At 39.9% G+C, this 13,739-nt stretch overlaps 1 protein-coding gene across 6 annotated transcripts in view; it reads left to right on the plus strand.

Annotated features, from left to right (window-relative positions):
• The window catches only part of ripor3 (RIPOR family member 3), a 210,481-nt gene that overhangs the window by 22,758 nt on the left and 173,984 nt on the right, over nucleotides 1-13,739 (plus strand). For 5 of the 6 annotated variants that reach the window (XM_043710259.1, XM_043710261.1, XM_043710257.1 and 2 more), the window contains exon 1: nucleotides 4,123-4,195. The exons of the other annotated variant lie outside the window; for it this stretch is intronic. In XM_043710259.1, the coding sequence (XP_043566194.1) occupies nucleotides 4,138-4,195 (58 nt within the window). In that variant the 5' untranslated portion in view covers nucleotides 4,123-4,137. Of the gene's footprint in view, nucleotides 1-4,122; nucleotides 4,196-13,739 lie in introns of those variants that run through there. 6 annotated transcript variants of the gene reach the window in all.

Here is a 13,739-nt window from a genome sequence, read left to right on the forward strand (position 1 = left end):
GAACATCAACTAGCCACGGAACGACACGACCAGCTATCCTTAGTAGCCACACACGCAGACAACAAGCAACATGAATTCGACTGGGACAACACTACTATCATAGGGCAAGCCAGACAGAGAACAGCCAGGGAATTCCTAGAGGCATAGCATTCATCCACAAACTCCATCAACAAACACATCGACCTGGACCCAATATACCAACCACTACAGTGGACAGCTGAAACTGACAACCGGAAGCGGCAGGGACAGACCACTAATACCGGAGGAAACATCAAAGAAGCGCTTCGCAGGAGGCTCCCAAGCACTGATGATGTCGCCTAGCCAGGGGACGAAACGTTTGCAACAAAAACTTCCAGCTCTTTGAATCATATTTGCAATGCTTGCTAGATTTTGAATATATTGTGGCTATTTATCATGATTTTTTTTTCCATTTGAATAGGTGGTTAAATGCTACATTAGAGTTTGTGATTTGACATTCTAAGTGAATGTACTGAGACTCCACAATACTGTATTTGTCTCTCATCATGTTTCATTAAATTAATTCACAAATAACACCTATGTGCTTGTGATTTATGCTGGATCCTGTCTTAGGTTCAAATACATGGGGTCTTGAAGCCATCTTCTCCAACAAAGTAGTCATAAGTTAACCTGAATATAGTTGCACTGTTTTCAAATGGAAATGATTCGCATGTAATACTTTCAACGTATGAAACAGACCATTGGTTTATTTGTTTGGGCAAATTAATATTAAACAGGTGACAGATCTGAAAGTAGTTAATCCTATCACTTTAACAAGAAGAGTATTAGAAAAGCTGCTTGTTGCACTTATATAACACAATTTTCGGCAAGGTTAGAATGACACTGAGCTGCACAAACAACCAAAGTCCCAACTTTGATTCCTGGACTGCCAAAAATTCCGGTCCGTGTTACTGGTGAGAGCACAAATATAAGTACAAGCACCAAATGCATGATGGACATTTCTGTAATTTTAAACTTGCAAGGCCTGTTGATGCCTTCTCTTAAGTAATCCCAACTAAATATGTGTCAATTGCACTAGATCCCACACAAGTGGTATTTACAGGGATCGGCCTGGGATTTCCAGATGATTTCTATTGACTTCCTTTAGCTGCTATAGTTTGGGTGAAAGCACTATGTTGTTAGGGGAAGGCTGAAAAGTTGTTAGAAACAGAAGGGAGTTCTGCCTTACTTTACTAAGCGCAGTGGAGTTTCAAAGTATTTTTTGCCGCCATTAATAGAGTCAATATTTTCTGTCCTTCCTTGGCTTTATTATATAAAAGGAATGAGAGTCTGTAAAGATTAATGCCAAGGATTGCATTAAGTACCACCTACCATGCTAGCAAATGGACTGGTTGGAGAACAGCTTAGGATCTCAAAAGGATAAGACCTTTTGGTTCTTCCTCATAGCCTGCCACATTAATGTAACTTACACCTAGTTGCTATCATGCAATAAACAATACATTGTTTAAGGCATAAGCCTCTTCTTATTCAAATGACAAGTGGTTTTGCTGTAGCAGACTAGATCAAACAGGCCCTGTAGATTGCTACCATGAAAAGAGGATGTTGTCAGACAATCCAACAGATGCCTCATACAACATAATGAGCTGTGGTGATGTTATAATAATGGCGAGCAGTGCTGACTCCATTCAGCTTCTCCTTCATCGCCTGCAGCACTGGTGGTCTGAAGATCTATTTATGAAGGTTATTCATGCAGATGGTCAGGAGCTGAATGTTTGAAGACTCTACCAAAGAGAAATTCATGGCGAGACTGAACAAGGCAGAATTTATAGTCCATGGTAAAAAGAATTTCAGACCTGGTGAGAGACATGCAGCAGCAAAAGTAAATGATGAACTCTTTGTAGCTGGAGCACTAGTCACACCAAGGCAGGTACTATTTGCATTGTATAAAGATGCACTGTTGGAGCAGTCCCAAGTTGGTGGAGAGAAAACAGATGTTGTAAACTCTGTGAGTAAAGTTGGAATCTGTAGTGGACATGGAAAATATGTTTTAAAAAGATGCCATTTATACGTGGGGGAAGCTAGAAATAAGATTAATTAAGTGTCCTCACTAGTGGTAGGTACTGTGAGGCACGGCTGCAGTAAGGAATGATGTGGAGGTGCCAGTGTTGGACTGGGTGGACAAAGTCAGAAATCACGCAACACTAGATTGTAGTCCAACAGGTTTATTTGAACTCTCAAGCTTTTGGAGCGTAGCCCCTTCGTCAGGTGAAGTCAACTTTCTGTTGGACTATAACTTGGTAGTTTATGACTTCTAACTTTGTAGTAAGGAAGATCAAGAGCCACACAGGCAATTTAAAGCAAGGCCACACACTTGGGAACATCGCAAACCCAGAAGTAAAGGAGGCAATTTAAATACCTGAGATGCAAAGTCCAATGGGAGAAGAAAGTTAGGAACATTTATTATCTATTCTTCCATTAAAGCTGCAGCAAAGGTGGAAGAAGTATTAATTAAATAGATGTAAAGGTGGAAAGCATCTATTTGAACAGTCCCCAGTGAGATCCATCCATAACAAAACCTTGAAAACAATAGGGTTATTAAGTAAAGCCACAGAGAGCAGGATTCACTAACTAAAGCTGTTGAATAAAATGTCATTGTTATTAAAGCTGTTGACAGCAGGATTCTTTCAGTAAAGCTATTAAAGAAGCAGGAATCTTTCATTAAGGCTGCAATAAATGTTGTTTCCAAAACAGCATTACATGGTACCAGAATTATTATACTGAGAGTTAAATGACTTTGAAGCTAGTAAACTATATAATTAAATTAGGAAGACTCGCTATTGCCACGAAGATTTAATTTCAGAGCGTGCCACATGGAACACAAAGTTGACCATCTTAGAGAAAACAATTCCTAAGATACAGAACTGCTTCTAAACTACATAGAAACCCAGCTACCTGGAGTCAAATGCAACACAAACGAGATGGTTGTTCCAATGGAAGTCAGTCACCTTATCTCCAGAGCATCACGGCAGGAGTTCCTCAGAATATTGATCTATGCCTAAACATCTTCAACTGCTTCACAAATAACCTTCCCTCTATCACATGGTGCGAAGTAGGAATGTTCATTCATGGCTGCACAATGTTCAGCACCATTCATGACTCTTCAGATGCTGAAGCAGCCTGTATCCATATTCAGAAGGGTTGGCCAATGTCCAGGTTTTGGCTGATAAGTGGCAAATAACATTTGTGTCACACAATTGCCAGGTAATCACCATCTCCAACAAGAGCGAATCTAACCATCTTCGCTTGACATACAATGGCATTATCATTGATGGCTCTGCACTATCATTTGTAATTTCAATATTCCTTCACCATTAAGGCATAAATGACAGCAATGCAATTACTCACCAAGGAGCCTTCAACTGCACCTTTCAAACCCACAAACCTCATGTTGGGAACATCTATTGGACAAGACAGCTGTTGCATAGGAACACCTCCATCTGCAATTTCCCATCCAAGCCACTCACCATCTTGTTATGGAATTATATCACTTTTTTCTTTCACTGCTGCTGGGTCAAAATCTGGAGCTCCCCTTCCTAAAGATGGGGTTACTTGCATTACAACAGTTCAAGAAGTCCGCTCAGTACTACTTTCTCTAAGGCAATTAGGGATGAGCAGTAAAAGCTGGCCTAGCCGGCAACATCCACAACCTAAGATGCTGAATAAGAAAACGTAAGGAATAATACTTTCAGAAGTTGCAGGTGTGTGTGGGTGAACTGGAGGATATAATTGAGAGATTGATAGTGGAGTAGGAAATATTGCAGAAAGATGGATTCATTTAAACTGAACACTCACATCAGACAGTTAACCTTTTTCTGCCAGATTCTTGGAGCTAAGATTCTTGAATTTGCCTGCCTAGTCATATACTCCCATTTCCTTTTCAAGGTATGTCTTCAAGTTTGAAATGTAACTACGTTTTTCCTTCTGACTTCCTTGTCCTGACTTTCCGTAATACAACAGAGAAATTGAAAACTCCCCCTCTCACTCTGATATTGTGCACTCATGATAAGTTTTTTTCCCTTTCTTAAAGACTTTAGGTGTTGCAGTCTGAATACACTTCCTCTTTCGGTGGAGGCAAGCTTCCAATAGAAAGTGTGGGCAATGTACCGAGGCCTTCAAACCGAGTGTGCAGCCAGTCAGCAGTATCATAATTGTTGGGGTGAGTAGGCAGCAAAGAGTTAACATTCTGCCTACACTCATCAACTGGATGCAGGGCAATTGCAAATCATGATCTACATTAAGGGGCCTGATGGAATGTTCAGTCTTTGATCTGTGATGATGTAACTAAATAAAATAAGCTATAAGTGACTTTAGTTCTTAGGCTCAAAAGGCTAAAAATGCTTTTTAAACAAATGTTATTGAATTCCACTGGAAAATCTAAATGTGATAAAATTACGTCTGGACAGAAATGCGATCAACAGTAATATGGCCCTTTCATTAAGCCTTTACTGTTTAATTTATTGTCCAGACTTCCGTCAAGCTATTTGAAAGCTACTGAAATGCTATTTGTATTAGCAAGAAAAAATTGACCCAAGGCAGTTCCCCAGGTTCAGGCAGCTATGTTAGTTGCTACCTGTGCATCCCACACAGTTTGACTGATGGACATTATTGAAATAATGCCACAGAGCTGAGCAGTTGACAACCTGGAGTGAGAGGGAATTGACTGAGTTTTCAAAATATTTCTTGAAGCTGTATTAGGTTAACCAACTTATTTCCTAGTGCTTGTGAAAGAGAAGGGGAAAGTGGAAGGAAAGAAAAAAACTAACTGTAATAACTGCAGTTAATGAATTGTTAAAATAATAGTATTCAAATTCGAAAAATCAGCAGTCGTAGAGTTAAAACTTCATGGAGTTTAAAATTCAGTCCAGAATGTCTCTCACTGAATTGAACAGAGTGCATGTCATTATAAGTTTCAGTGCATGAGAGCAAAATGACAGTGTGCCAAAGATCTCAGACAGTAATGCCAAAGCCTCATTCAATTGGAGGGTGATGAGTGAAAGATCACCCACAGTCCCTTTGCTCGGTATTTGTTTCTGGACCCCACGAATGCAATCACAAATAAGACACTGACCAGGGGACGGAGTGCACCGATTTCCTGTATTCATTATTTAGCATAAAGTTATAAATACATTCTTCATGCATCCGTTTATGATTTTCCTACAAATAGCAAACAGCAAATCTTTCCTTCCAGAATCAGACATTTAACCAGTTGGCAGATATAATATGTGAAGACATTTATTTGCCATTTTTCAAAGGTAACTTGTTATCCTGGTCACGAAAGCAGTGGGCTATTTGTTCACTAATTATATGAAATGTTGCAGCCAGCTTAAAACTTCAGTTTTGAATAACCCTATAGTATGACTGTGGTAAACTTGTATTCTTGTATGAAACAATTTTTAGGCTCACATCTCCGTACTTAACTGCAACAATTCATCTCAATCAAGCCATTCCTTTCACTCATATCAGTTCCATGGGATTATTAGTTCACTGGATTCAATTATGGGATTGGACAGCGTTAATAATGATCGTAAATCATTAGAGAAAAGATACACCAGCATTCCAAGATCTCACAGATATGAAATTTCCTGTCTTCTTACAATGTATAAGTATTTAAAATCAACTTCTCATGACCAATCCACAATGTAATTTCACCACTTTTCCTGCTCCTATTATTCCTATTATTTCTTACAGACTGGAATTGTTGATGGTTTCCCCCTTCTCCACTTTTTCACCAATGGGATGTATTCTTCAAAAGAACAAAACTGTTTAAACCCTGAGTGCAGTGACAATCAAGGTTTGATAAATGACAGATTTTTCCTTAAGATTTTAAAATGAATAAAATATTACTCAAAAGTACTTGTATTGACAACCACACCCATACAGACATATACACACAGGCATGTAGTCACACACACTCATACAAAATGCATAAGGAAAAGATGCTTGTTGCAAAGAGCTAGTATGCAATTAGGTCTTAAAAGTCTAAAAATTGACCACAACATTTGCTCTATTTGAGATGAAATCTTGAAACATGGTAGGCTCGTAATTTGTTTTTGGATCACAGAAGCCACAGGGTCTGGAGCTTGGATAAAGATGGATTTGCATGGTTTACTGCCTGGGGGAGCATGTTTCTCTAGCTTCACTCCAGGCTAGGTACAGTCAAAACTGCATAGCAAACTGCCGACTAAAAGCTAGCCTGAATTCTCTGCCTTCTGATAGATTTTAAAATGATCCTGGTTCTTTGCTGGTGTGGAATTTTCTTTCTGCCTTGTATGTGCCTTACTAAACGTGTCTTATCACTAACTTGGTTGCTGTTGTGATTGTTGTATCTGTTTTTGATTATCTTCAGAAATGGTGTCTGTCGACTTAGTCATTAATAAACATGGGGGCCTGAATTTCACCCATTCAGAGATAATTGTAATAGAATAAAGTTTTATTCACACTGAATTTTGGGATTCTACTCTGAAGTTGAAATGTCTGCAATTCTAATATGAGCTAGTTTCTGTAATTGTTTGGGTAAGGCCAGCCATTAATCAACAAGAGAGCTTTGTTACATTTTAATTATTGCTCAGTGAGATGCCCCAAAATGTAACTTATATTTGATTTTTTGTACAGAAATGCCAGCTATCTCCAATCCTTTTTGGTCCATGTATATTAACAAGAAAGTAACAGAACACCTGATCTCTCAACTTTACTTTGACTTAAAGAAAAAGTGTTCTTTCTCCATAAATCAAGGATTTTGCATTGCAGGAACATGACATGGTCTAAGCTGTGATTCTCAGTCTATGTCCAAAATCTTAAGTATACTTATTTTGGCAATTTTACAACATGCATTAAAATAAGTTAGTTATACAACAATTGCATATTCCATATTAATTAATAAGTATAAATAGGATTTATATAAAAATATTAACTTGAGATAAAATAATTCTTAAAAATGAACATGCTTATAGAAACCCATTATAACATGATTATCAGGGTCCAGTAGACTGTATAATAACTGAACTGCTGTTACGATGGTGGTAAAATTGACTCTTGAGATCAACCTATTTTATCCTCCAGATCTTCAGGCCAACAGTGTCTTTATAAAGGACAAGCACTGACTTCAAATGGCTACTATGATCACCTGACCAGGTTAAGCCAAACTCATAAAACCATTTTGTTTATATTCATTCATAAGGAATTGGGTAGGTCAGCATTTACTGCCCACCCCGATTGCCCAGATGGCATTAAGAGTCAACCATGTTGTTGTGGCTCTGGAGTTATATGTAGACCAGACGAGGTAAAGGCAGCAGTTACTTTCTCTGAAGGAAGTGAACCAGATGGGTTTGTCTGACAATTGGCAATGGTTTCAGGGTCATCATTAGATTTTTCATTCCAGATTTTTATTGAATTCAAATTCCACCATATGCCATGATGGGATCAAAACCCAGGTCCCTGGAATATTATCCGGGTTTCTGGATTAATAGTCTAACGATAATACCACTAGACCATCACCTTCCCTTGAAATTATTATGAGTAAATAATGATCAATCTGAACTGAAATGAACATTTTTTTATGAGGAGACACTGAAACTCAGTAAGGTATCAAGAAAATTCAGTGTCTTCTGTTTAATTAACATGTCTGTGATAATTTCACATGTTGGAAGATGAAAAGTTCACCTGCCTGTTAGTAGTCTTATGAACAACGATCAGATCTAGGAATATACATATGGACTCAAATTAAAGCTGCTTCTTGATAGCAGAACTGAAACAAGACAAGGGGATTTCTAAGCAAGAACTGGAAGACTTTCTTTTTCTTGCCAGTATTGCTCATCAACTTTAAATGTCGCTTACTTTTGAAAGAGCAACTTGTAACAACAGCTGTTCACTGAGGCCTTAAAATAAACTTTGCCATCCTTTGAAGAAACAAAACAACAGATGAATGGTAGGCTTTCAGGTCTATGATCTAACAGTGCAAGGATTTAAAAAACATTAACATGCAACTGCTTTTACCTTCCAGTCTGCAAGGACACCCATCCACCTTTCCTTTTGTTTATTACTTACACCTGGGTGTGTGCTTCATGTCATGTATTTTTCTAGGTTTTTCTAGGGTTAATAGGTAATAGAATTCCTCTTCTTTCAGTCAAGAAATTCATTTTGATAGAGTTAGTCATGCTTTAATAGGAGCATGATAGCTTTGTCCTAAAAAAAATTGTTGTGACTGAGAGGCTGTTAAAGAGAGGAGAGCCAATTCCCAATCTTTGCTAACTGTAAAATGATGGATTGATGATTCGATGTATGAGCAAAAAGAATAAATGAATCAAGGAGGAAGCTGGAGCTGATGGAATTGTCAGGGCTGAGTCTGAGGGGGTGATTAGGAGGGAGTCACAACTCATTATGAGTTCCAGTGTCATTGGCAGAGCTTTGGAGGTCAGCACTCTGAAATGAAGGAGGGTTGCTAACCTTTTCCACAGTGATTTGTGGAGCTAACCTTGTGAATCCAGAAGGAAGTTGGAAACCCTGAGACTCCACTCAATAATGGAATTCAGGGGATTTTGGACTTCCAATACATTTTATAATGTAACGATAGATATATTTATATGATATATACAGAGTATAATTGTGCATTGAAGTTTTAATGCACAATGCACAGAGTAGGAAGGGTGCAATGTGGGAGGGCTTGGAATATTTAACCAGACTGCTTTAGGATCACTGGAGCAGATTTTATGAATGATCCTGCATATGGGGTACTATAATGGGCCTTGCAGGTATTACTGCTAAAGGAATTTTAAATACGTACTTTAAAACATACAAACACACTGTAATGTGACTATTGTACAACATGGTATCCCTGGATTTTATTTCATTGAGTGTTTAGTAGCTGTCAGTTTAACTTGTGGGTTTTAGCAATTAGATGGAACAGCTTGCAGCAGCTGTGAGTGCATAGTTTTCATTGACTTGGTCATGATAAATTATCAACCATCTCCACCTGCATGACCGTGCAGGAACAGAATGAAAGATGTTCCATCCTTTGTTGAAGAAAACTGGACCTTCTCAATGGATGTTTTAAAACCAAAAGATTTTTTAAAACCTTTAGTTTTGGTTTCCTCACAACTCTGGAATCAATCAGTCACTTGTTAAAATCCCAAAGTTCTGAGAGTACAGTTCATGGTGCATGTGGAGTGTGCGTTTAAATTTACTCCATATGGCAAAAATCTTACATGCCAAGAAAAAGAAGAAGCTCTCCAAAATCTTACTGCTTAGTTTGTTCTGCAATCAGCTCAAGACAAGCACTGCTGACTGACATCAGGTATGTGGCTGTCACATAGAATTCAGTTATTTCCATTTCGTTAGACACAAGTATATTCTGAACATATGTATTTGCAAAGCCACTGTGTATATGTCAGACAGTAAAGTCTGTACAGTGCAGTAACTAAGGAGTTTGTGGGTATAACATGGAAACTCCATAAAGCTCTTACAACTATAAGACATTCTTTGTTTTATTTTCAAATTATTCCAGTGTTTATCCAGTCTCTTAGTGTCATCATTATCATAGATATCCCTGGCTAAAAAGATAGTCTTGCAACTTGTTTCCAGATCTTCACCGTTCTACAGTAATTAGAACAAGCAGGGACATTTTCAATCGACAAATCAGAATACACAGAGAAAATGATCTCCAACTGAGGTTTGAAAAACAGAAAAGTAGCAGTGAGTAAAAGCTATTGGAGATCAGTGGTATCAGGAGTTCAGAGATTTGAGGAAAGCATGCAGAATATTTGTCTTAAAATGCGAAACATTATATAACCTGAGCAAGAGAGACTGATTTAGAGTAGTGGAGAGGAAAAAAAGGAGACAAATAGCAAAGCTGAATGTGGTTGGGAAATAAATGGACAGGATGTATGCTAGTAGATCTTGTTTATAGTACAGTCTTCCTGCTCCGAAGTATTCAACCTGGCAATGATTCTGAATTTGAATATAATAGTGGTGCAAATTGGATCAGCCAAGGACTTTCTCTCCCTCCAGCTAAATAGCTCTCAGCCAGTTGGCTCGGAGTTTGGGAACTCACCATGTAGGGAATCATGGGCAAGAACAGAACACATTAGTGATTATTTCACAACATAGAATACTTCTACATTTTTCTGAAAGGTGATTAAGGGACTGTACCTCACAGAAACTGACCAAACAGTCTTCTAAAGGAATATTTTGGGGGAACCTTTTGGGGTAAGGACAGCTAGCTCAGAGGTAGGGACACTGCCACTGCACGCAAAACCACTCTTTATATTTTCACAAGCAGTGTATTGTGTTTCTAACTGGACAGAAACGAATTACCAATTAGTGGTGATAATTACTTGTTAAATGCTTGTTGGTTATTCGACATGCCTCAATATTATTCAGATTCCTGTATTACCAAATATAACAAGTTAAATGTCAAGAAAACTTGATAGGTAACCCAGAGCAGGTACATGACAACTTCAGCTCACTGCTTGGTCTGAACAATGTCTATGTTGCAGTTGACCAAACTGCAGCTCGGGGCACAATCCATGGCACCAGCTGCATGCACCACTTGTCCTCAAACATTGCATCTGGCATTTGCCAGCCCATTGAAACCATCATCACAACTCTCTGATCAACTTGCAAGCACAAATTTGCATTGCAGGGCACACCGACAACATTTTTTATTCACTCGTGGGACATGGATGTCACTGGCTGGGTCAGTATTTATTACCCATTCTTAGTTGCCCCTGAGAAGTTGGTATTGAGTTTCCTTCTTGATCCACTGCAGGCAATTTGCTGCAGGTAGTCTCACAATTCTGGTATTTTGACCCAATAATATCGAAGAAACAACAATGTATTTCCAAATCAGGATGTTGAGTTGTTTAGAGGGAAACTTGTGCATGGTGGCGTTCCCATGTACCTGCTGCCCTTGTCCTTCTAGATGGAAATGGTCATGAGTTTGGAAGGTGCAGTCTATGGATCTTTGGTGAATTTCTGCAGTGCATCTTGTAGATAGTACACACTGCTGCTAATAAGTGTCAATGATGGAGGAAATGGACTTGCAGATGTGGAATCAATCAGGAGGGCTGCTTGGTCCTAAATGATGTCAAACTTCTTGAGCGTTGTTGAAGATGCACACATCCAGGCAAGTGGAGAGTATTCCATCACATTCCTGATTTGTGCCTTGTCGATGATGAACAGGAGAAAGTGAGGTCTGCAGATGCTGGAGATCAGAGCTGAAAATGCGCAGCAGGTCAGGCAGCATCCAGGGAACAGGAGAATCGACGTTTCGGGCATAAGCCTGAAGAAGGGCTTATGCCCGAAACGTCGTTTCTCCTGTTCCCTGGATACTGCCTGACCTGCTGCGCTTTTCCAGCAACACATTTTCAGAGCAGATGATGAACAGGCTTTGGGGAGTCAGGAGTTAAGTTACTTGCTACTGTATTCCTACCCTCTCACTTGCTGTACAGCCATTGTATTTACATGGCTAGTCCAGGTAAGTTTCTGATCAATGGTAATCCCATGGATGTTGATAGTGTTGGATTCAGTAATGACAATGCCATTGAACATCAAGGGTCATTGATTAGATTATTTTTATTGGAGATGCCTGGTATTTGTGTGGTGCAAATGTTATTGGCTACACTTCAGCCCAAACTTGGATGGTAGGCTCAGTGAGGAAGAGAGTGAGGAGGAGCAAGCCCCTGGTGGTCAGAGGCCTAGTGAGAAAATGTTTAAGTATGTTCAAGCATTGCCTAAATTTGATGAGAAGGATGTGGAAGCCTTTTTCATCTCATTTGAAAAAGTGGCTAAACAAATGCAGTGGCCAGTGGCAATGTGGGTTTTTTTTTAGAAGAATACAGCGCAGTACAGGCCTTTTGGCCCTCGATGTTGCGCCGATCCAAGCCCACCTAACCTACACTAGCCCACTATCCTCCATATGCCTATCCAATGCCCGCTTAAATGCCCATAAAGAGAGAGAGTCCACCACTGCTGCTGGCCGGGCATTCCATGAACTTACGACTCGCTGAGTAAAGAACTTACCCCTAACTTCAGTCCTATATCTACCCCTCCTTAATTTAAAGCTATGCCCCCTTGTAATACCCGACTCAATACGCGGGAAAAGGTTCATACTGTCGGCCCTATCTAACCCCCTAATCATCTTGTACACCTCAATCAAGTCACCCTTAAACCTTCTTTTCTCTAATGAAAACAGCCCGAAGTGCCTCAGTCTTTCCTCATACGGTTTTCCTTCCATACCAGGCAACATCCTGGTAAACCTCCTCTGCACCCGTTCCAGTGCCTCCACATCTTTCCTATAGTATGGCGACCAAAACTGCACACAATATTCCAGATGCTGCCGCACCAGAGTTTTATACAACTGCATCATGACCTCAGGAGTCCGGAACTCAATTCCTCTACCAATAAAAGCCAGTACGCCATATGCCTTTCTCACCGCACTATTTACCTGGGTGGCAACTTTCAGAGATCTGTGTACATGGACACCAAGATCCCTCTGCTCATCCACACTACCAAGTATCCGACCATTAGCCCAGTACCCCATCTTTTTGTTATTCTTCCCAAAGTGAATCACCTCACACTTAGCTACATTGAATTCCATTTGCCACCTTTCTGCCCAGCTCTGCAGCTTCTCTATATCCTGCTGTAACCTGCCACATGCTTCCTCACTGTCAGCAACTCCTCCGACTTTCGTATCATCCGCAAACTTGCTTACCCAACCTTCTAACCCCTCTTCCAGGTCATTTATAAAAATGACAAACAGCAATGGTCCCAAAACAGATCCTTGCGGAACACCGCTAGTGACGGCACTCCATGAAGAAACTTTGCCATCAACTACTACCCTCTGTCTTCTTCCATCCGGCCAATTTCTAATCCAAACCTCCAACTCACCCTCAATGCCATATCTCCGTATTTTCTGCAGTAGCCTACCATGGGGAACCTTATCAAACGCCTTACTAAAATCCATATATACCACATCTACCGCTTTCCCCTCATCAACCTCCTTCGTCACCTTTTCAAAGAATTCAATAAGGTTTGTGAGGCACGACTTGCCCTTCACAAAACCATGCTGACTATCCTTGATCACATTATTCCTATCTAGATGTGCATAAATCCTATCCCTTACAATTCTCTCTAAGACTTTGCCCACAACAGAAGTGAGACTCACCGGCCTATAGTTACTAGGGCTATCCCTACTCCCCTTTTTGAACAAGGGAACCACATTTTCTATCCTCCAGTCTTCTGGCACTACTCCTGTCGACAAAGAGGACATAAAAATCAAGGCCAATGGCTCTGCAATCTCCTCCCTTGCTTCCCAGAGAATCCTAGGATAAATGCCATCAGGCCCAGGGGACTTATCTATTTTCACCTTTTCCAGGATTTCCAACACCTCTTCTCTACATACCTCAAAGCCATCCATTCTACTTATTTGTGCCTCAGTATTCTCATCGACAACAATGCCCTGTTCCTGAGTGAATACTGAGGAAAAGTATTCATTCAGTGTCTCCCCAATCTCTTCCGCCTCCACACGCAACTTCCCCTACTATCCTTGACTGGACCTATTCCTACCCTAGTCATTCTTTTATTCCTAACATACCTATAGAAAGTCTTAGGGTTTTCCCTAATCCTATCTACTAAGGACCTTTCGTGTCCCCTCCTTGCTGCTTTTAGCTCTCTCTTCAGGTCCTTCCTGGCTCCCCTATAACTCT

Source organism: Chiloscyllium plagiosum, chromosome 20, assembly GCF_004010195.1.
Source record: "Chiloscyllium plagiosum isolate BGI_BamShark_2017 chromosome 20, ASM401019v2, whole genome shotgun sequence".
NCBI lineage: Eukaryota > Metazoa > Chordata > Chondrichthyes > Orectolobiformes > Hemiscylliidae > Chiloscyllium > Chiloscyllium plagiosum.